Raw genomic sequence first — 23,571 nt, forward strand, 5'->3', positions numbered from 1 at the left:
GAAACATGGTTAAAGGATGGTCACGACTGGAAGTTAAATATCCCAGGGTATCAGACTATTCGGAAGGACAGAGTGGATGGTAAGAGAGGTGGTGTAGCTCTGTTATTTAAGGATGACATCTGGGCAATAGTAAGGGATGACATCGGTGCTATGGAGGATAAGGTTGAATCCATTTGGGTGGAAATCAGGAATAGTAAGGTGAAAAAGTCACTGATAGGCATAGTCTATAGGCCACCAAATAGTAACATTATGGTGGGGCAGGCAATAAAGAAAGAAATAACGGATGCATGTAGAAATGGTGCAGCAGTTATCATGGGGGATTTTAATCTACATATCGATTGGTTTAACCAGTTTGGTCAAGGCAGCCTTGAGGAGGAGCTTATAGAATGTATCTGCGATAGTTTCTTAGAACAGTATGTAATGGAACCTATGAGGGAACAAGCGGCCCTAGATCTGGTCCTGTGTAATGAGACAAGATTGATTCATGATCTCATAGTTAGGGATCCTCTTGGAAGGAGCGATCACAATATGGTGGAATTTAAAATACAAATGGAGGGTGAGAAAGTAAAATCAAACACTAGTGTTTCGTGTTTAAACAAAGGAGATTACAATGGGATGAGAGAAGAACCAGCTAAGGTAGACTGGGAGCAAAACTTTATGGTGAAACAGTTGAGGAACAGTGGAGAACCTTCCAAGCAATTTTTCACAGTGCTCAGCAAAGTTTTATACCAACAAAAAGGAAGGACGGTAGAAAGAGGGAAAATCAACCATGGATATCTAGGGAAATAAGGGAGAGTATCAAATTGAAGGTAAAAGCATACAAAGTGGCAAAGATTAGTGGGAGACTAGAGGACTGGGAAATTTTTAGGGGGCAACAGAAAGCTGCTAAAAAAGCTATAAAGAAGAGTAAGATAGATTATGAGAGTAAACTTGCTCAGAATATAAAAACAGATAGTAAAAGTTTCTACAAATATATAAAACAAAAAAGAGTGGCTAAGGTAAATATTGGTCCTTTAGAGGATGAGAAGGGAGATTTAATAATGGGAGATGAGGAAATGGCTGAGGAACTGAACAGGTTTTTGGGGTCGGCCTTCACAGTGGAAGACACAAATAACATGCGAGTGACTGATAGAAATGAGGCTATGACAGGTGAGGACCTTGAGAGGATTGTTATCACTAAGGAGGTAGTGATGGGCAAGCTAATGGGGCTAAAGGCAGACAAGTCTCCTGGCCCTGATGGAATGCACCCCAGAGTGCGAAAAGAGATGGCTGGGGAAATTGCAAATGCACGAGTGATAATTTACCAAAATTCACTAGACTCTGGGGTGGTCCCGGCAGATTGGAAATGAGCAAATGTGACACCACTGTTTTAAAAAGGAGGTAGGCAGAAAGCGGGTAATTATAGGCCAGTGAGGTTAACTTTGGTAGTAGGGAAGATGCTGGAATCTATCATCAAGGAAGAAATAGCGAGGCATCTGGATGGAAATTGTCCCATTGGGCAGACGCAGCATGGGTTCATAAAGGGTAGGTCGTGCCTAACGAATTTAGTGGAATTTTTTGAGGACATTACCAGTGCGGTAGATAACGGGGAGCCAATGGATGTGCTATATCTGGATTTCCAGAAAGCATTTGACAAGGTGCCACACAAAAGGTTGCTGCATAAGATAAAGATGCATGGCATTAAGGGTAAAGTAGTAGCATGGATAGAGGATTGGTTAATTAATAGAAAGCAAAGAGTGGGGATTAATGGGTGTTTCTCTGGTTGGCAATCAGTAGCTAGTGGTGTCCCGCAGGGATCAGTGTTGAGCCCACAATTGTTCACAATTTACATAGATGATTTGGAGTTAGGGACCAAGGGCAATGTGTCCAAGTTTGCAGACGACACTAAGATGAGTGGTAAAGCAAAAAGTGCAGAGGATACTGGATGTCTGCAGAGGGATTTGGATAGGCTAAGTGAATGGGCTAGGGTCTGGCAGCTGGAATACAATGTTGACAAATGTGAGGTTATACATTTTGGTAGGAATAACAGCAAAAGGGATTATTATTGAAATGATAAAATATTAAAACACGCTGCTGTGCAGAGAGACCTGGGTGTGCTAGTGCATGAGTCGCAAAAAGTTGGTTTACAGGTGCAACAGGTGATTAAGAAGGCGAATGGAATTTTGTCCTTCATTGCTAGAGGGATGGAGTTTAAGACTAGGGAAGTTATGCTGCAATTGTATAAGGTGTTAGTGAGGCCACATCTGGAGTATTGTGTTCAGTTTTGGTCTCCTTACTTGAGAAAGGACATACTGACACTGGAGGGTGTGCAGAGGAGATTCACTAGGTTAATCCCAGAGCTGAAGGGGTTGGATTACGAGGAGAGGTTGAGTAGACTGGGACTGTACTTGTTGGAATTTAGAAGGATGAGGGGGGATCTTATAGAAACATATAAGATTATGAAGGGAATAGATAGGATAGATGCGGGCAGGTTGTTTCCACTGGGGGGTGAAAGCAGAACTAGGGGGCATAGCCTCAAAATAAGGGGAAGTAGATTTAGAACTGAGTTTAGGAGGAACTTCTTCACCCAAAGGGCTGTGAATCTATGGAATTCCTTGCCCAGTGAAGCAGTAGAGGCTCCTTCATCAAATGTTTTTAAGATAAAGATAGATAGTTTTTTGAAGAATAAAGGGATTAAGGGTTGGATTGGATTTGTTTATTGTCACGTGTACCGAGGTATAGTGAAAAGTAGTTTTTCTGCGAGCAGCTCAAAAGATCATTAAGTACATGGGAAGAAAAGGGAAGAAAAGAAAATACATAATAGGGCAACACAACATATACAATGTAACTACATAAGCACTGGCATTGGATGAAGCATACAGGGTGTAGTGTTAATGAGGTCATGGTGGGTTATGGTGTTCGGGCAGGAAAGTGGAGCTGAGTCCACAAAAGATCAGCCATGATCTCATTGAATGGCGGAGCAGGCTCGAGGGGCCAGATGGCCTACTCCTGCTCCTAGTTCTTATGTTCTTATGTTCCTCCTGATATACATGAGTAAACTTTACCCACACAAGTAAATTCTTTAAAGACATCTGGCACCTTCTTAACAATTACTTCTTGAACAGGCTGTACAATCGTTTGCACCTCCTTCGCTTCCCTTGGACTTTCCTTTACCACTCCAACAAATCCCACTGTCTTATCCTGTTTTACCACATCAGCCTTCCCAGTGCTTTCCTTGAACCACCAACACTGTGACTTTACATGGCCTAGTTTATTACAGTGAAAACATTTGAAACTTTTGATTTCTTTTCCACCCTCCTGGATTTCTTTTTTAATCAGAGGTACACTCTCTTTATTGCCTCCCATCAGATCACCTTTACCTTTACCACTTGAGTATTTCTCATGTCCCCAGTTTCTATCCCTCATCGGCTGAAACTGATGTCGGAAAGCAATCTTTGACTTATGAACTAATTCATAATCATCTGCCATTTCTGCTGCTAATCTCGCAGTTTTAACCTTCTGTTCTTCCACATGAGTTCTCACTACATCAGGAATTGAATTTTTAAACTCCTCCACAAGTATAATTTCTCTGAGAGCTTCATACGTTTTGGTCGATTTTCAAAGCCCTTATCCACCTATCAAAATTACTCTGAACCTTTCAAACTCCATGTCTGTTTGACCAAATTCTTTCCTTACATTTCTAAACCTTTGTCTGTAAGCTTCAGGCACTAGCTCATATGAACTTAAGATGGATTTCTTCACCTCCTCATACGTTCCAGATACCTCCTGCGGTAGTGATGCAAACATTTCACTAGCCCTACCTACCAGCTTTGTTTGAATCAGTAATACCCACATGTCCTGTGGCCATTGCATTTGTTTAGCTACTTTCTCAAATGAAATGAAAAAGGCTTCTAGCTCCTCCCCGTCAAACCTTGGCAATGCATGGACATATTTAAATAGATCCCCACCACGTCTTCGACTATGACGCTCTGTCTCATTATCCTCATCTATCTCCTCCAACTGTACGTGTCCCTTTGCGTCTGCCAATTATAACTGATTTTCATGTTTCAGAGCCATTTTCCGAAGTTCAAACTCTCTCTTTTTCCCTTTTCTCTCTATCTCTTTCTTTGTTTCTTTCTTCTCTCTCCTTGTCTTTTTCTTCTCTATCGCTATCTCTTTCCTTTTTCTCTCATTGCATATTCAAGCCACTTTAATTCTTTTCCATGTTCAAGTTGCTTTAATTCGTTTTCATGTTCAAATTGCTTAATCTGCAACTGGAGTTTTTCCATAACTAAATAGTCAGAATGTATCACAGGCAAACGTAAATGCGCAGATACTGCATTAAGTACCTCACCTTTTCGTATTTGGCTAGGCAGTGTTAACTGCAATGCTTTTGCCAAACCTAACAGTCTGTTTTTAGTCTCTGTCAGTAAGGTATCACGTGTTACCGTGTCCACCCCCAAAACCTTCTGAGCCTCCGAAGGAGCCATTATTCACAACACTCTCCCCACTTAAACGAAAATACCACACTGGAAAGGCAACAATCCTTCACTGCCTTTAAGTTCACAAAAGCCAATCCAATAGATAGACTTTTATCCCGGACGAGCCCCCAATTGTTATGGGAGAGGTGTTTTCAGAACCCCAAAATGTATCATGGAGTTCAACCAACCCCCACCTTTAATGGATTGTTGCTGTTGGAGCACACTGCTTGTTCCCCAGGTGTAGTATTACAATTATGGACACGTGGTTTTTAAAACAAAACAATGTTTATTCCACAAACTCAAATTAACCTTGTAAATAAACATTGGATCTCTTAACACCCCTTACTTCAAAGATAACCCCGAAAATAATACAACACTACCTAATCCTGCAAACTGTTCCTTTACACATCCAAAAGACTTAACAAATCCTTCAAACAGAAGCACATTAGATTTATATTCAATATTGAGACCTTCTCACAATTCCGATTTCACCAAAGGATTAAGATCTCTTCATGGCAGAGATCACCAGCACACAGCCACACCCAAGCTTTCTTCAAACTGAAACTAAAACTCCCAAAAAGCAGAAGTGAGCTCAGCTCCCCCCCCCCCGTGACATCACTTTAGTAATATGATCTGCTTCATTTCTTAAAGGTACATTTCTTAAACATCCAATTCTTAAAGGCACTCTCACATGACAAGTGGCAGTGGTTAATGGTCTCCGCACAAAACTGGGTTAATAGTAACTTTAAAATCTCCACAGATTCTCAATGAGCCATTCCATTTTAATGCAGAAAGAATTGGTGTTGTCCAATCACTTATCACAACAGGTTTGATGACTCCTTTCATTACTAATCTTTCTCGTTCCTCTTCAACTTTCGGCCTGATGGCGTAATGATACAGTTCTAGCTTTAAGATATTTGGGTGTGCTGTCTGGTTTGATTTTTAGGTGTACCTCACCTAGTCATAGAGCCTGGTGAATCTTCAAACACCTTCCCACACGTCTTCAGAAGTTGTTGCAAGTTGCTCTTTGAATCTATTAATTGATTGACTGTTTCCCAGTTAAACCCTATCTTAGTCAACCATGCTCTGCCAAATAGAGCAACGTGAAGAGGCAATTTCACCATCTGTCCAGTTTCTTGGTGTAGAAGAGGTTTTCTGAGCCCGACACATCTTGGCAATGTTGCACTTCTTGCCACAGTTCTCGCATGCATTTGATTTAACCATAGAGCCCCTACAGTGCAGAAGGAGGCCATTTAGCCAATCAAGTCTGCAACCCTCCACATGAGCACCCGAGACTCTTCCATCTTATCCCCATAACCGTGTAGCCCTAGTTAACCTGCACACCTTTGGACACAAAGGGGCAATTTAGCATGGCCAGTCCACCTAACCTGCACACCTTTGGACTGTGGGAGTAAACCCGAGTACCCGGAGGAAACTCACACAGACACAGGGAGAATGTTCAAACTCTACACAGATAGTTAAGCAAAGCTGGAATCAAATCTGGGTCCCTGGCGCTATGAGGCAACAGTACTAACCACTGTACCACCATGCTCCCCAGCATTCCCCCACTAAAGGTCCAACCTATGTGTAATGGTGACATGATTGCACCTTTGCAGCTTTGTTCCTTGTGCTATTATTTTGTGGATCTTTGAAGCTTCTCTTGTGGCAAGCTTCTTGATGTGGCACCTTCCACAGCAGTTTTTAGCGTTAAGTCACTTACAGTAAGTAGCTTCCTTTGAATAGCTTCATTGCGGAATCCATACAGCAACCTGTCTCGAAGAGTATCATCAAGTATTGTACCAAATTCACAATATCTAGCTAATCTTATTAAAGACCATGAGAAACAAGATCAGGAGTAGGCCTTTCAACCCCTCGAGTGTGCTCTGCCATTCAATAAGATCCTGGCTGATTTGATATCCCTCACATTCAAATTCCTGCCCTATCCCATAACCCTTGATTCCCTTACTGGACAAAATTCGATCTATCTCAGCCTTAAATATATCCAAGGACTCTGAGCCCACCGCCCTCTGTGGCAAGGCGTTCCAAAGACTCATGACCCTCTGAGAAAATAAATTTCTCCTCATCTCAGTCTTAAATTGACACCCTTTTATTCTATGTCAATGCCTTCTGGTCCTACACTCTCCTGTGAAGGGAACCATCCTCTCAGCATTTACCCTGTCAAGCCCCTTAAGGATCCTGCCCCTTAAGGATCCTATATGTTTCAATGAGATTACTGCTTATTTTTCTAAATTCCAATGAGGAGAGTTCCAACCTGTTTAACCTTTGCTCATAAGGCAACCTCTCTATACCAGGGATCATCCTAGTCAATCTCTTTTAATCGTCCCAATGAAATAATATATTTCCTTAAATAAGGGGACCAAAATTACTCTCAGTATTCCAGATGTGGTCTCACCAGTACCTTGTACAGTTGCAGCAAGACTTCCCAACTCTTCCACTCCAACCCCTTGAAATAAGGGCCAACATTCCATTAGCTTTCCTGATTATCTGCTGCACCTGTGTGCTAGCTTTCTGTGTTTCATGCACAAGTAACCACAAGTCCCTTTGTGTTGCAGCTTTCTGCAGCTTTTCGCCATTTAACTAATAATCTGTTCCTTCGTTCTTCCTTCTAAAATGAACTTCACATTTCCCAACATTATGCTCCATTTGCCAACTTACTTAACCCTATCAATATCTCTTTGCAAACTGTCTGTATCCCTCCCACAAGACGCTACAAATCGTAAAATGCTTTCATCTTCTTCCTGACTACGGCAGTAGAACCAAAACCTTTCTGCAATCAGGAACGGTTTGGGATAGAAACGCCCCTCTAAGGTTTTCGTTAATTCAATATAGGAGGTAACCCCTGGTTTTGCTGGTTGAATTAGATTCTGTACCAGCATAGACATTTTACAGCCAGCTGGGCTGAGAAATGTTGTGATCTTTAGGTCCTCCAGTGTTTGATTAGCTATTAAAAACAACAGGAACCATTCTTCATATGAATTCCATGTTTCATAATCCTCATCAAACGTATCCATGGGGCTATGTTTCCTGCCATTTTTGGATCCTGGCTCCTAGGATCTATACTTCCTACCTTCCGATTGTGATGAAAGTATGTCACAAATGATCCCTTCAACAAGCAACTAGGAATTCTTTCCCCTTTTTGGGTGAGTTTACTTTGACTTCTTTGCCGGAGTAGTGTCCTGTGCAGAGTTGGAAGACTTTGAAATCTTCATTCGCCACAGCCCATGTCGCTTCACCACGTGTGCAGTCCCTGCACCCCATACCCCACTCACGGCAACGCATGCATGTCTTCACCGACTGCCGGCCTTCTTACTCATGGCTGTGGTTCAAAATATGTTGAAACCTTTTGCATTGGTGGCAGTACTTTACCCAATGTAGTATTATGCGGAAATTGGGCATCCTTTAAAAACGGTGGCCCAATCTCTGAGGATTCAGCCTTGCCGGCTTCTTTGCGTCCAATGGTGCGAATCACCCGGGCTCCAAAAGAATTTTGAAGTGTGGGTGGATCGTGCCATCCACCCAACAGGAATCAAACCTCGTTTCCCCCTGGAGATCACATTATGAAATTTGGGGGGAGAATTCCACACAATGTAAATGACTGCAGCTCATGTTCGCAAATGAACTTATACTTCATTAACTTTACCTTTCAGCAGCTATCCAGATTTAAATGTGAGTCGGAGGGCGGTACTAACCTTTTTGGCATGCTTTCATTGATCGGTGTTTCAGCCAAACGTTTGCGCTGCCCGTGGTTAGTTGAAACACTCGTGCTGGGTGTTGGATCCTGGAATTAGACACAAAGTGGAATAGATTTTGTGGAGTACAACATAGAACACAGAACACACAGTGAAGAAGTAGGCCATTCAGCCCATCAAGTCTGCACTGATCCACTTAAGCCCTTACTTCCACCCTATCCCCGTAACCCAATAACCCCTCCTAACCTTTCTGGTCATCAAGGGCAATTTATCATGGCCAATCCACCTAACCTGCACGTCTTTGGACTGTGGGAGGAAACCAGAGCACCCGGAGGAAACCCATGCAGACACGGGGAGAACGCGCAAACTCCGCACAGACAGTGACCCAGCGGGGAATCGAACCTGGGACCCTGGTGCTGTGAAGCCACAGTGCTATTGTGCTGCCCATTAACTCCAACACTACTCTAATAGCTACTGAGCAAGTGCATAATGTACTATATCATAATGATGTACTCAGAGAGAGATGAACCCCACCCGATGCCAGTGTCTATGTATTTATATTGTGTTCCTTGTGATGCCCTATTACGTATTTTCTTCTCATATACTAAATGATCTGAGCTGCAGTTTGAGCTGCACGCAGAAAAATATTTTCACTGTACCTCGGTACATGTGACAATAAAGAAATCCAATCCAATTCAATTTGTGTATAATTTAATAACTGAACTGTAAGTAAAGATAGGTGCCGTATGCATAGACTGTGATTCTAGCATCGGACCACTAGGTGGCGTGACAACAGGAGAACATCACTGGAACGCACGAGATGTGCAGCAGAACATGGATAGCAGGCGTAGAGTCCAGTCACATATCGAATAATTCTTTATTCAATAGTAATACTAGTTAATCATTATTATTTGTATTTCGCCATAGTATCCAACTGTACTTATCGTTCACATCGTAGAAACCTTTATGGTGTGTAGTTAGTTAATAAATAGATTTGTTCTTTAACAAAGCCGTATGTTCTCTGATTCAACCGCAAAGACATTGCCACCCGTGAACATAGAGAACATTACAGAAGGGAATTTTTGAAACTCTTCAGAGGCTTTAGAAAATTGAAAACTGTACCACATTACTCTCAAGACAGATGCAGACCCATGAGTCCATTTACCGCCAGGAAGGTCCCACATTTCACTTTTAAAATGAAGTAAGGAGTGAGATTGAGATGATGCTTCAACAACAAGTTATTTCACTCGTCACTAAACCAACCAGGTGGTGCTCCAGTATATCACCACTTCCAAAGCCAAATGGCTCTATCTGAAGCTGCATTGACCTGCCTTACGTAACTGAACACGGCGGTGGAACAAGAAACACATCCAATGGCGATGGTGAAGGAGAACCCTTGTGAAGTGTACAATCTTGACCAAGTTTGACGCAAACAGTGATTCTACAATTATTGCTGGATCAGGAGTCAAAACTTCCAACCACTTTCATCACATTTCGGGGACATTACTGGTTCAATCATCTGCCTTTTGGCATCATGCCCATGCTGAAAAGTTTCCAAAGAACAATGTCCCAAAGGTATGGAATGTGCCATATGTCAGCCACATGGACAACATTTTGATCCATGAGTCAACAAAGAAAGAACATGAAAAAAGTGTAATATTAAAAGTAATACAGGCAACAGGAAGCACTGAAGACCCACAGAAGACAAAAGCCAGAAGAGAATTTCCACTGGCCAGGAATATCACCAAACTACAATCGTTTATGAATATTATCAACCAACTGGAAATATTCGTACCTTATCTAGCTCAAGTAAATGATCCTCTAAGACAACTTTTGTGACAAGACCAGACACGAGCCTCAACAGCAATGGATCAAAATGATGTAGATATCTTCGGAGATCCTAGCTCACGATGATGCTGAACTCCTAACTATTGTAGCGGCAGATGCATCAGCAACAGGACTGAGAGCTTGTTATTCCAGATCCAGACCTGCCAATCATGCCTCAAGTTCCTTCACTGAGACTGAACAGTGCTTGCTGTCACTGAGAAAGACTTGACTTGGGCATGTGAAAACATTTCTGATTACGTCTTGGATCTACAGTTCAAGATCAAAACTGATCACAAATCATGTTGAACATCTGGGAAATCACCAAAGGTGCCACCCTAAATCCAGGAATTCAGATTGAGGTTCACTGTAATACAGAGTTTGTGCGAGGTAAATACCAAACTATGGCTGACACTCTGACATGGAGACCCAACAACTACTCAGAATGTGAAGATCAGACTTTCATTCAGGAAATCGATGAAGCTTAACCACTCAATAATTGCTCGAATCGGGGCTGAACTTTTAAGAGTTGTGAGAGGCTCAGAGGGGAGATGAAAAATGTACGTAGATTCACACATATTGCCTCAATGGATGGCTACAGTATATTCCTAGTCACCTGGTCCTGATACACTGCTTTGAACAATGTCTCCACATTAGCATCATAGATGACTTTTTGGTCTATAATGAGTGATAGATGGTTCTATTAAAGACATTGGGCGAAATTCTACTCTGCCCGCCACCGGTAGCGGGTTCCCGATGCGGCGTAAAATCGGGCATTGTGAAGAATCTCCAGCCCTCTGGGCCGGCGATCACTTGGGCGATAATCACTACAAGTTTTTCCCAGGGTGGCCCTGACGTGGTGGACCTCACTGTGGACCATGGGGAGTTGCCCCTAAAGTCCATCCGTGGGTCACCTCCTCCCCACATGCTCACCCCACCAAACCCCCTAGATAAAGAGACCCTCCACAGAGACCCCCTAAATAGGTAGATCCCCCACAGATCCCCCAGAAATGACACCCCTGTCAGGAGGCCCCCAGAAAAGAGAGTCCTATCAAGAAGCCATAAAGAAAAGGGACCACTTCAAAGAAAGTTAAGTGTTGTCAATTTCCAGCTAAGCACTTCAAAATCACACAAGCGTGAAGGGTCAGAAGGAGGAGGGGTTGATTGGAATGTACTTAAGTCTTTTTGAAGTGGTTGATGTTTGTAAACATTGTGGTTAGAGTTACACAACCATGAAAGAAGATGAATGAAGCAAGGTTGACAGCGGTGTTTGTGTTGAATCTGCCAATCACAGCCCAGTATGGGAAATTAATGAATGGTTTGCAGCTCAAGGTTCTGAGGGGTTCAAATACAGGTCACTGGTTTCTCTTTCCAGGAATAGACACAAGGTGCTTCCTCTGTCTGAGCCAGCAGGTGTATTGCCCAGGTGAGCGTTACAACAGTAATTTTTTTCACTGCCTCTGTCTGGACTGTTCCCTAGCGTCCAGAAAGGGATCTCTTTTCTAGGGGACTTCCGGATAGGTTTCGCTTTTCTGGGGGACTTCCTGACAAGGGTCTCTTTTCTGGGGGTCTGTGGGGTGACTCCCTATTTAGAGGGTCTTTATGGTGGTCTCCCTATTTAGGGTCTTGGGGGAACGGGTTGGGGCTCCTCCGTATTTGGGGAAGGGGAGGATTCAGAAAATCTGGGGCAAAGGGCTAATTTGTGATGCGAGGGGCGTGGCCAGCCACGGGACCACGTTATCGGGCCGCCCACTCAAAATGGCGGCCCAATAGTGGGATTCCCTCTGGAATCACCATGCATAAATTTAATTGGAAAATGAAATTGGTAAATGGAATTACCTCCTGATCTGTGCTCTCAGCTTGGAGAGGGCATGAGGGGGATATAGGAGGGAAAGATGCGAGCTCAGAGCTAAGAAAGGTAGAACGTTCAAGAAATTTTGGATTGGCGAGCTAGGAAAAGGAAGAGAGCAGCAGAAGCATCCGACCAGACTTCTCAACAATGGTGACAAAGCAATGCATTAATTCCTCACGCTTATTGTTGGTGATGAGGGTGGGAGATACAGGATAGAGGGGTTCAAGAAGATACTTTGCAGTGGAGAACAGCAGCTGAGGGTTATCTTTGCACTTGGCAATGATCCTGGAATCGTGAGCAGTTTTAGCAGATGAAAGGAGGAGCTGATCATACTTTATATGGTCCAGCCAGATGAGAAATACTGAATGGCTAAACCAGTTGTTGGCCATATCTATTTACGTCTGAATCCCTTGGACATAAAGAGGCTGAGATGATAGTTGTACTGTGTGGAATGTCCAGAGTGAGAGAGAGTAATGGATTTATTGCATACAGGTGTAAAAGGTGCATTTGAGCCATTCGTTAACTGCAGAAATGTTGTGATGAATCAACGGCCAAAGGCTGACAATTGAATTTTGAAAACTTGCAGTTGCAAGTGAATTGGGCATTAGTCTTTTCCAGTGATGCAAAGGAGGTGGCATTGGGACGTGGAAGAGGGATGTTGTGGAGACTGATACAAGGAATTGATCGAAGATACCCTTCTGTAATTGATATGATTGAGGTAGTGAGGTCACACTGAGATGGCAAAGTGAAGGGTGTGGCGGGGAACAGAGTTGGAGAGCTTGGATGGAGTGGAGATTACGAGAGGCAGTGAACTCAGGAAAGCATGGTAAGTTGAGATGGGGGTTGAAATCAGCAAGGATAAGAAATTAATCGGTGTTGATCCTCACAGAATAACACAGAGAAGCTATCATGGTGGGAAAATGTTATGATGCGTGGGGCATCAGAAAAATAAGGATTTTAAATGAGAGGTTAAAAAGGTGGGACTAAGTGAAATGCTCAGAAGAGGGAACAGTGCCAGAGGAGTAAGAGTCAAGGTGAGATTGGTTAGAAGAACCACACCACCACCGCAATGCTTTATAAAATTCATTTACGGGATGTGGGCATCACTGGTTAGGCATTTATTGCCCATCCCTAGTTGCCCTTCAGAAGGTAGTGGTGAGTTGCCTTCTCAAACTGCTGCAGTCCCTAAGGTGTAAGACATCCACTGTGCTGTTAGGGAGAGATTTTTCCCCAGAAGATAAAGGCAAGTGGTGGAAGGTGTAACCATGCAGTCTGGACTGTTCCCTAGCGTCCAGAATGGGATCTCTTTCAGGTACAGGGAAGGTGTTATCACCCCTCAGCCAGGATTTTGTTGAGGCTATGGTGTCCTTGCATTCGTCCATAATATATTCATGATGCTGATAGAGATTGTTTCGCTCAGTTGGCTGGACAGCTGGTTTGAGACGCGGAGCGACACCAACAGCACAGGTTCAATTCCTGTACCAGCTGAGGTTACCCACGAAGGTCCTGCCTTCTCAACCTTGACCTGAGCATGAGGTGTGGTGATCCTCAGGTTAAATCGCCACTAGTCAGCTCTCTCTCAGAAAGAGGAATGTAGCCTATGGCCTTCGGGAACTATGGCGGCTTTCTTTGTTCCATTCATGGATGACAAGAGCTTTGTCTGAAGCACTGGTATAATTCGCAGGGTCAGTAGTGGGATGGGTGATTTGGACGGGAAAGAGATTTATCAGATTAACTCCCTATTGGATGCGCTGGGTGTGAATGTCAATGAGATAGTGAGATTGTGTAATTGGGGTTGTTGCTCATAATGTGTCTAAACCAAACGCCATTCGGAGCCCTTCAGAGTACATCAAGGGAGGCAAGGTGGAAATACGCACTTATCTAAGGAGACAAAATTGGCAAAAGGCAGAATGGTCAGAGTACTACTGGTTTGAAGGAGGGAATTGAGTGGGCAAAGTATCTGAAAGGGGAGAAATGAAAGGTGGCATTACAAAAAAAGGGAAGGGTCCAGGAGGGGGAAAGAGAAGCAGGGTTAAACAAAGAGAGAGAAAAGTGGACAAAGAAGTGATGGGTCCGGCCCAGAGAGGCAACCAAAATGTGCACACAAATGAACACAAGGAAAACTCAAGGCAGGTAGGAGGCAGAGTAAAAATCTTCTTAGTCTATCAGTCTCGGCTGGATTCAAACACAAAGTTCAGAACTAAAATGGTAATTCTTTGTTTGCACTGAGTGCTGAATTTGGTGCTTTTTGAGTGCGATAGTGAGAGTTTGGTGACCGAGAGAGTGCTGAATTTGGTGCTTTTTGAGTGCGATAGTGAGAGTTTGGTGACCGAGAGAGTTAGGTGAGGAGGGAGTAAGGTGCTCCTTTCATTTTGTTTCCGACATTTCCGCAAAGAGTGCGAAGAGAGCCAGGAGTTTACAGGAAGTGTAGCTGACTGGGAGCAGAGTCGGAGGGCGGAGATCTAGTTAGTCCACACAGCAGCTATATTCTGTAAGGTAAGAGGGGATGGAGGCTAGGCCAGTTACATGCTCCTCCTGTAGGATGTGGGTGGTGAGGGATACCACCGGTGTCCCCACTGACTATATCTGCGGGAAGTGCACCCAACTTCAGCTCCTCAAAGACCGTGTGAGGGAACTGGAGCTGAAGCTGGATGAACTTCGGATCATCCGGGAGGCAGAGGGGGTGATTGAGAAGAGTTACAGGGAGGTAACCACACCCAAGGTACAGGACAAGAATAGCTGGGTTACAGTCAGGGGGAAAAAAACAAACAGGCAGACAGTGCAGGGATCCCTCGTGGCCGTTCCCCTTCAAAACAAGTATACCGTTTTGGATGCTGTTGGGGGGGATGACCTACTGGGGGAAGGCCCTAGCGGCCAGGTCTCTGGCACTGATTCTGGCTCTGGGGCTCAGAAGGGAAGGGGGGAGAATAGAAAAGCAATAGCTGTAGGAGATTCAATGGTTAGGGGAATAGATAGGAGATTCTGTGGTCGCGAGCGAGACTCCCGGAAGGTATGTTGCCTCCCGGGTGCCAGGGCCAGGGATGTCTCGGATCGTGTCTTCAGGATCCTTAAGGGGGAGGGGGAGCAGCCAGAAGTCGTGGTGCACATTGGTACCAACGACATAGGTAGGAAAAGGGGTGTGGAGGTAATAAACAAGTTTAGGGAGTTAGGCTGGAAGTTGAAAGCCAGGACAGACAGAGTTGTCATCTCTGGTTTGTTGCCGGTGCCACGTGATAGCGAGGCTAGGAATAGAGAGAGAGTGCAGTTGAACACGTGGCTGCAGGAATGGTGTAGGAGGGAGGGCTTCAGGTATTTGGATAATTGGAGCGCATTCTGGGGAAGGTGGGACCTGTACAAGCAGGACGGGTTGCATCTGAACCAGAGGGGCACCAATATCCTGGGAGGGAGGTTTGCTAGTACTCTTCGGGAGGGTTTAAACTAATTTGGCAGGGGAATGGGAACCGGATTTGTAGTCCAGCAACTAAGGTAGCCGATATTCAGGACGCCAAAGCATGTAATGAGGCAGTGGGGAAGGGAACACTGACAAAGGAGAGTATTTGCAGGCACGGAGATGGGTTGAAGTGTGTATACTTCAACGCAAGAAGCATCAGGAATAAGGTGGATGAACTTAAGGCATGGATCGGTACTTGGGACTACGATGTGGTGGCCATCACGGAAACTTGGATAGAAGAGGGGCAGAAATGGTTGTTGGAGGTCCCTGGTTATAGATGTTTCAATAAGATTAGGGAGGGTGGTAAAAGAGGTGGGGGGGGGGTGGCATTATTAATTAGAGATAGTATAACAGCTGCAGAAAGGCAGTTCGAGGAGTATCACCCTATTGAGGTAGTATGGGTTGAAGTCAGAAATAGGAAAGGAGCAGTCACCTTGTTAGGAGTTTTTTATAGGCCCCCCAATAGTAGCAGAGATGTGGAGGAACAGATTGGGAAACAGATTTTGGAAAGGTGCAGAAGTCATAGGGTAGTAGTCATGGGCGACTTTAACTTCCCAAATATTGAGTGGAAACTCTTTAGATCAAATAGTTTGGATGGGGTGGTGTTTGTGCAGTGTGTCCAGGAAGCTTTTCTAACACAATATGTAGATTGTCCAACCAGAGGAGGGGCAATATTGGATTTAGTACTGGGTAATGAACCAGGGCAAGTGATAGATTTGTTAGTGGGGGAGCATTTTGGAGATAGTGACCACAATTCTGTGACTTTCACTTTAGTAATGGAGAGGGATAGGTACGTGCAACAGGGCAAGGTTTACAATTGGGGGAAGGGTAAATACGATGTTGTCAGACAAGAATTGAAGTGCATAAGTTGGGAACATAGGCTGGCAGGGAAGGACACAAGTGAAATGTGGAACTTGTTCAAGGAACAGGTGCTACGTGTCCTTGATATGTATGTCCCTGTCAGGCAGGGAAGAGATGGTCGAGTGAGGGAACCATGGTTGACAAGAGAGGTTGAATGTCTTGTTAAGAGGAAAAAGGTGACTTATGTAAGGCTGAGGAAACAAGGTTCAGACAGGGCTTTGGAGGGATACAAGATAGCCAGGAGGGAACTGAAGAAAGGGATTAGGAGAGCTAAGAGAGGGCATGAACAATCTTTGGCGGGTAAGATCAAGGAAAACCCCAAGGCCTTTTACACATACGTGAGAAATATGAGAATGACTAGAGCGAGGGTAGGTCCGATCAAGGACAGTAGCGGGAGATTGTGTATTGAGTCTGAAGAGATAGGAGAGGTCTTGAATGAGTACTTTTCTTCTGTATTTACAAATGAGAGGGGCGATATTGTTGGAGAGGACAGTGTGAAACAGATTGGTAAGCTCGAGGAAATACTTGTTAGGAAGGAAGATGTGTTGGGCATTTTGAAAAACTTGAGGATAGACAAGTCCCCCGGACCTGACGGGATATATCCAAGGATTCTATGGGAAGCAAGAGATGAAATTGCAGAGCCGTTGGCAATTATCTTTTCGTCCTCACTGTCAACAGGGGTGGTACCAGTGGATTGGAGAGTGGCGAATGTCGTGCCCCTGTTCAAAAAGGAACTAGGGATAACCCTGGGAATTACAGGCCAGTTAGTCTTACTTCGGTGGTAGGCAAAGTAATGGAAAGGGTACTGAAGGATAGGATTTCTGAGCATCTGGAAAGACACTGCTTGATTTGGGATAGTCAGCACGGATTTGTGAGGGGTAGGTCTTGCCTTACAAATCTTATTGAATTCTTTGAGGAGGTGACCAAGCATGTGGATGAAGGTAAAGCAGTGGATGGAGTGTACATGGATTTTAGTAAGGCATTTGATAAAGTTCCCCATGGTAGGCTTCTGCACAAAGTAAGGAGGCATGGGATAGTGGGAAATTTGGCCAGTTGGATAACGAACTGGCTAACCGATAGAAGTCAGAGAGTGGTGGTGGATGGCAAATATTCAGCCTGGATCCCAGTTACCAGTGGTGAACCGCAGGGATCAGTTCTGGGTCCTCTGCTGTTTGTGATTTTCATTAATGACTTGGATGAGGGAGTTGAAGGGTGGGTCAGTAAATTTGCAGACGATACGAAGATTGGTGGAGTTGTGGATAGTAAGGAGGGCTGTTGTCGGCTGCAAAGAGACATAGATAGGATGCAGAGCTGGGCTGAGAAGTGGCAGATGGAGTTTAACCCTGAAAAGTGTGAGGTTGTCCATATTGTCCATTTTGGAAGGACAAATATGAATGCGGAATACAGGGTTAACGGTAGAGTTCTTGGCATTGTGGAGGAGCAGAGAGACCTTGGGGTCTATGTTCATACATCTTTGAAAGTTGCCACTCAAGTGGATAGAGCTGTGAAGAAGGCCTATGGTGTTCTCGCGTTCATTAACAGAGGGATTGAATTTAAGAGCCGTGAGGTGATGATGCAGATGTACAAAACTTTGGTAAGGCCACATTTGGAGTACTGTGTACAGTTCTGGTCGCCTCATTTTAGGAAGGATGTGGAAGCTCTGGAAAAGGTGCAAAGAAGATTTACCAGGATGTTGCCTGGAATGGAGAGTAGGTCTTACGAGGAAAGGTTGAGGGTGCTAGGCCTTTCCTCATTAGAGCGGAGAAGGATGAGGGGCGACTTGATAGAGGTTTATAAGATGATCAGGGGAATAGATAGAGTAGACAGTCAGAGACTTTTTCCCCAGGTGGAACACACCATTACAAGGGGACATAAATTTAAGGTGAAAGGTGGAAGATATAGGAGGGATATCAGAGGTAGTTTCTTTACCCAGAGAGTAGTGGGGGCATGGAATGCACTGCCTGTGGAAGTAGTTGAGTCGGAAACATTAGGGACCTTCAAGCAGCTGTTGGATAGGTACATGGATTACGGGAAAATGATATAGTGTAGATTTATTTGTTCTTAAGGGCAGCACGGTAGCATTGTGGATAGCACAATTGCTTCACAGATCCATGGTCCCAGGTTCGATTCCGGCTTGGGTCATTGTCTGTGCAGAGTCTGCACGTCCTCCCCGAGTCTGCGTGGGTTTCCTCCGGGTGCTCCGGTTTCCTCCCACAGTCCAAAGATGTGCGGGTTAGGTGAATTGGCCAATGATAAATTGCCCTTAATGTCCAAATTGCCCTTGGTGTTGGGTGGAGGTGTTGAGTTTGGGTAGGGTGCTCTTTCCAAGAGCTGGTGCAGACTCAAAGGGCCGAATGGCCTCCTTCTGCACTGTAAATTCAATGATAATCTATGATTAATCTAGGACAAAGGTTCGGCACAACATCGTGGGCCGAAGGGCCTGTTCTGTGCTGTATTTTCTATGTTCTATGAAATGAAGACAAATTTCACACACTGTCTATTGGGCGGGCTGTGGGCGGGTCCATCTGCTTCACCCAGTCAATGTTTGTGGTCATGCCTCATTTACACTGAATAGCTGAGCTGCCAGCACTAATCACCGTGTTCATCAGCAGCTCGATGATTGGGAGGGTGGGGAATCTGATGGGGCAGCTGATCAGAAATCAGCAGAGTGCAGCACCTCAGAGGGGACGAGTGAAAGTGCCGGGGAGTGAAATGAGGCAGCAGTTTACAGCAGCAGGGAAATGTTTCCAATCCTGCCAACAAGGAGGGGACATATTGGAAGCTGTTAAGGTTCAAAACATGAGAGTGACCAACAGTAAAAATAAAGAGCAGACCGACTTTCATCTTTCCCTAACTGAAGCGAAGGTTCGTTCTCTAGACTTGTAGCGGCCAGTGTTTGCGGGTGGGTTGAGGGTGGCAGCAATGCAGACAAGCATTAAAATGGCACCGAGGTCCTGCTCCAATCTGTCGATATAAATGAGACCTCCAGCCATTCTGGCAGAGGCTCTGGATGCCTAAATTGAGGTCCTATGAAAATTGGAATGGAAGAAACTCCAGCGACAAGTTGGCCGCTAGGTGTTGTCATGATATGTATATTGACTGGGATGTAAAGAGTTAACCAGTTAATGAAAATGCTTCTTACCACTAGAGGGAACCACAGAACAGTCAAATATATATATATCATGTGACTTCTGGGATGCTGGGTAGAAAATGGTTAGGCAGAACATAGATCGGTTGTGTATTTGAGAGTTCAGTGGTTGGAGATAGCATAGTTTAATTTAGTAACCTTATACTTTGGGAATACATACAAATCTTATTTAGTAGTGTTAATAAATTAGGCGTGTTCATTAACAAAGCTCATTGTTCTTTGGTCAACACTATGCATCCAAGCCATCCAGGTAAAGCAAAGCAGAGAACAACACAAGTGTGTTATGTAATTTTGACGCTGTTATCACCCAATATATGTCTAAAACCAGGACAGCCTTTCTGTGGGAAGGGAATGAACTGGAGGTATACAGACTGGAGGTTCCCGTAACAGCCTTCCCGAACAGGCGCCGGAATGTGGCGACTAGGGGCTTTTCACAGTAACTTCATTTGAAGTCTACTTGTGACAATAAGCGATTTTCATTTCAAAATGCAAGTGGTTTTAACACTGAAGTCTTTGAAACAACCAGGATGTTTTATCCTGTCCTGGACTGCCATCACTCCCACAAATCAAAGCCCATGTACATGACCCTGACCCTCATCCCAACACTAGCTACATATACAGAGTTTACTCCACCTTACCTGCACAGGCATTTCCTCTATTAGCATCTGTTTCTGTGGTTCACGTTCTTTACCCTGAACCCTAGGCTGAACTGGATGGGTCACTGGAATTGACAGATCTTGAAACTGAGCTCCGAGTGCGAGCAATGGCTGGATATGTAAACTAGCAGCAGGTTTATGGTAAGGTTTACTGTTTTCCTGAAAGGAGAAATGGGGCAGAAATTATGTTCACTTTAATAATAAATGACTCGTGAACAGACATTGGAAATAATGCCACCCATGGACAATAATGCCTTGCAATCAGAATAAAGTTCACCTTTCTAACAAACTGATTCAACAGTCTGTGCTGATGAGTTGAAGGATGTCAAAATCTGCACCAATGCAACTGTTAACTTTACTCCCTGAAAAGGCCGTCACAGTGAGATTGTCTACTGTAGAATCCGCAGAGTGACCACCAGGAAATGATGGTAGAATGCAAAGACTGGAGGTGGGATTCTCCAGTCTGCCTGCCGGGTGTCCCTCGGCAACGCCCTCGTTAGCAGCGGGATTCTCCGTTCTGCCACCTGGCAATGGGATTTTCCATTGTGGCCGCCCCACTCTGCCGGGGAACCCCCAGGCGTGGCTGCACTGCCGGTGTAATGGAGATTCCTGCCAGCGGTGAATCCCACCCAGGGTTTATTAACAGACGTAAAGTAGATTACTCCACTCCCTCAAGGTTTCTCCCCTCCCCGACCTTCACTTAGGCCGGGGTTTTTTAAGCTGCACAGGCTCTCCTTGTTAAGGAGAAGCCCCGCCCTGTTGTTGGGGAAGTTTGTACTCAGCAGAGGGTGAGGAGAACCTGCTGGTCCACACTCCGTGACCACCGTGGGGGCGGTAACATTTACACTGATCCAGCATTTCCCGAAATGTGTTGTGAGTTTAGAAGGTACTATCTAATGAACCTTGGTGAGATCCTGCTGTGCATTTTGTAGATGGTACACAATGCTGCTACTGGTGCTAGTGGTGGAGGGAGTGAATATTTGTGGATGGGGTGGCAGTCAAGCAGGTGCCAAGCTTCTTGAGCATTGTTGGAGCTGCACACATCCAGGCAAGTGGAGCATATTCCATTACACTCCTGACTTGTGCCTTGTAGATGGTGGACAGGCTTTGGGGAGTCAGGAGGTGAGTTACTCGCTGCAGGATTCCTAGCCTCTGCTCTTGTAGCCACAGTATTTATATGGCTAGTCCAGTTGAGTTTCTGGTCAATGGTAACTCCCAGGATGTTGTTCGTAGGGGATTCAGTGATGGTAATGCTGTTGAATGTCAAGGGGCGATGGTAAGATTCTCTCTTGTTGGAGATGGTCATTGCCTGGTGTTACGCGAGGGAGATATTGGGAAATTGGGTGTGGAAATGAGACTCCAATGTAGTAGGCAATTTAGGGGTTAAACAGACTGAGGGGAAGAAAAGAACCTGCCAACTCAGAGGGATGCGCCCATACCTGGCCGAGTTATATTGTCCCATTCAAACTTAAATTCGTAGTGGTAATACACAGGATGCCCCAGATCCATTGTTCTTCGGGACGCTCCTGTCTGATCAGCTATTAGCCCATTACAGAACCTGATGGCCTCTTCATCTGTCAATGGGAGGTTAGTTGCATATCAATAGCATGGCTCTGTTCTTTAGTATAAACGGGAGTGGGAAATCAAGCAGCCAAGATAACGATGATGGGTTCAAGCATAGAAACCCCAGTGAGAACCTTTGTTTGCGGGGCTATGCAGAGCTTAGTGAGAGAGAAAGAAAGAATGTTGTTCTGAACAATTACACAAACAGAAGACTTTGGAAATCAACCGAGAGAGGTCATGAAAGTTGCCACCGAGGTAGTCATTGGAAAAGGGTTCTTGTGTAAGTGGAACGAGAGCTACATGTTTATTTAAAGTGGTATTTAATGGGAATTAGTGCATTAAGGATAAGAAACTACATGTAATCTGTTGGTGTTGGAGTTGAAGTTTAAAAGTTTAAATATTGTTTTCCTTTCTTTTTTTTTAGTAAAGTTTGTTTTATAAAATAACCAAGCCCTATTTGTTATATTAATACTCCTGGAATGAATCAATCTTTCTGCACAATCTTGAAACTTAGAAGAGTTATGGCCCCAGTTCAATCTCTTAGCCACTGTTGTGAAATGACCAGGCGTCTGTAACACTGGCACTTGTGTGGCACGAATATTTTGCTAGGGTTCCATGATGCCACACTCGGTCAAGTGCTGCCTTTATATCAAGGGAAGCCAGTCTCACCTCACTGCTGGAGTTCAGCTCTTTTCTCCATGTTTGAACCGAGGCTGTAATGGGGTCAGGAGCTAAGTGACCCTGGCAGAGCCCAATTGAGCAGTGAGCAGGTTATTGCAAAGCAAGTGTCTGTTGATGACCCCTCCCATCACTTTACTGATGATTAAGAGTAGACTGATTTGTCCTTTTCTGTACAGGACACACTTGGGTAATTTCCCACATTGCCGAGTAGATGCCAGTGTTGTAGCTGTACCAGAACAGCTTGGCTAAGGATGCAGCAAGTTCAGTACTATTGCCGGAATATTGTCAGGGCCCATAGCCTTTGTAGTATCCAGTACCTTCAGCCTGTTTCTTGATAACACGTAAATTAAATCAAATTAGCTGAAGACTGCTATCTGCGATGTTGGAGATCTTTGGATGCAAGATGGAACATCCACTCGACACATCAGGCTGAAAATTGTTGCAAATGCTACAGCTTCTATTTTGCTGATGTGCTAGGCACCTCCATCATTCAGGATGAGGATATTTGTGTAGCCTTCTCCTCCAGTGAGTTGTCTAATTGTCCACCAATATTCATGACTAGATGTGGTTGGACTACACAGCTTAAATCTGACCTGTTGGTTGTGGGATTTTTTAGCTCTGTCTATCACTTGCTGCTTATGCTGTTTGGCATGGAAGTAGTCTTGTGTTTTAGCTTCACCAGATTGGCACCTCATTTTTAGGTATGCCTGCTGTTGCTCCTGGCATGCCCTTCTGCACTCTTCATTAATCTCCTGGCTCAGTGGTAATGGTAGAGTGGGGGATATGCCGAGCCATGAGGTTACAGATTGTGGTTGAATACAATTCTGCTGCTGCTGATGGCCCACAGCGCCTCACGGATGCCCAGTCTTGAGTTGTTAGGTCTGTTCGAAGTCTATGCCATTTAACACAGTGGTAGTGCCACACAACACGATGGAGGGTAACATCAGTGTGAAGATGGGACTTTGTCTCCACAAAGGTGGTCACTTCTACCAATATTGTCATGGACCTGCAGCAGACAGGTTGGGGAGGATAAGGCAAAGTATGTTCTTCTCTCTTGTTCCCTCACCGCAGAACCAATCAAGAAGCTAAGTCTGTGGTGGTGTTACCAGTGTCCCTTGATAATAGATATTGAAAAGTCCCCCACCCAGAGTACACTCTGCACCTTTGACACTCTCAGTGCCTCCTCCAAATGGTGTTCATTATGGAGGAGTACTGATTCATCAGTTGTGTGCGGCGGTATGTGTCTTCCTTGCCCATGTTTAACATGATGTGATGAGATTTCAATGGGGTCTAGAGTCGATGTTGAGGACTTCCAGGGAAGCCCCCTCCCAACTGTATACCACAGTGTCGCCACCTCTTTTGGTT

General features: G+C 44.6%; 1 protein-coding gene across 2 annotated transcripts in view; it reads right to left on the reverse strand.

Moving 5' to 3' along the window:
* Positions 1 to 23,571, reverse strand: part of LOC140411655 (uncharacterized) — a 126,256-nt gene that overhangs the window by 63,188 nt on the left and 39,497 nt on the right. For both annotated transcript variants that reach the window (XM_072500687.1, XM_072500686.1), the window contains 2 exons: positions 19,945 to 20,121; positions 8,171 to 8,259 (listed from right to left, as the gene is read on the reverse strand). In XM_072500687.1, the coding sequence (XP_072356788.1) occupies positions 8,171 to 8,259; positions 19,945 to 20,121 (266 nt within the window). The remainder of the gene's footprint in view (positions 1 to 8,170; positions 8,260 to 19,944; positions 20,122 to 23,571) is intronic.

This window comes from Scyliorhinus torazame, chromosome 4 (assembly GCF_047496885.1).
Source record: "Scyliorhinus torazame isolate Kashiwa2021f chromosome 4, sScyTor2.1, whole genome shotgun sequence".
Classification (NCBI taxonomy): domain Eukaryota; kingdom Metazoa; phylum Chordata; class Chondrichthyes; order Carcharhiniformes; family Scyliorhinidae; genus Scyliorhinus; species Scyliorhinus torazame.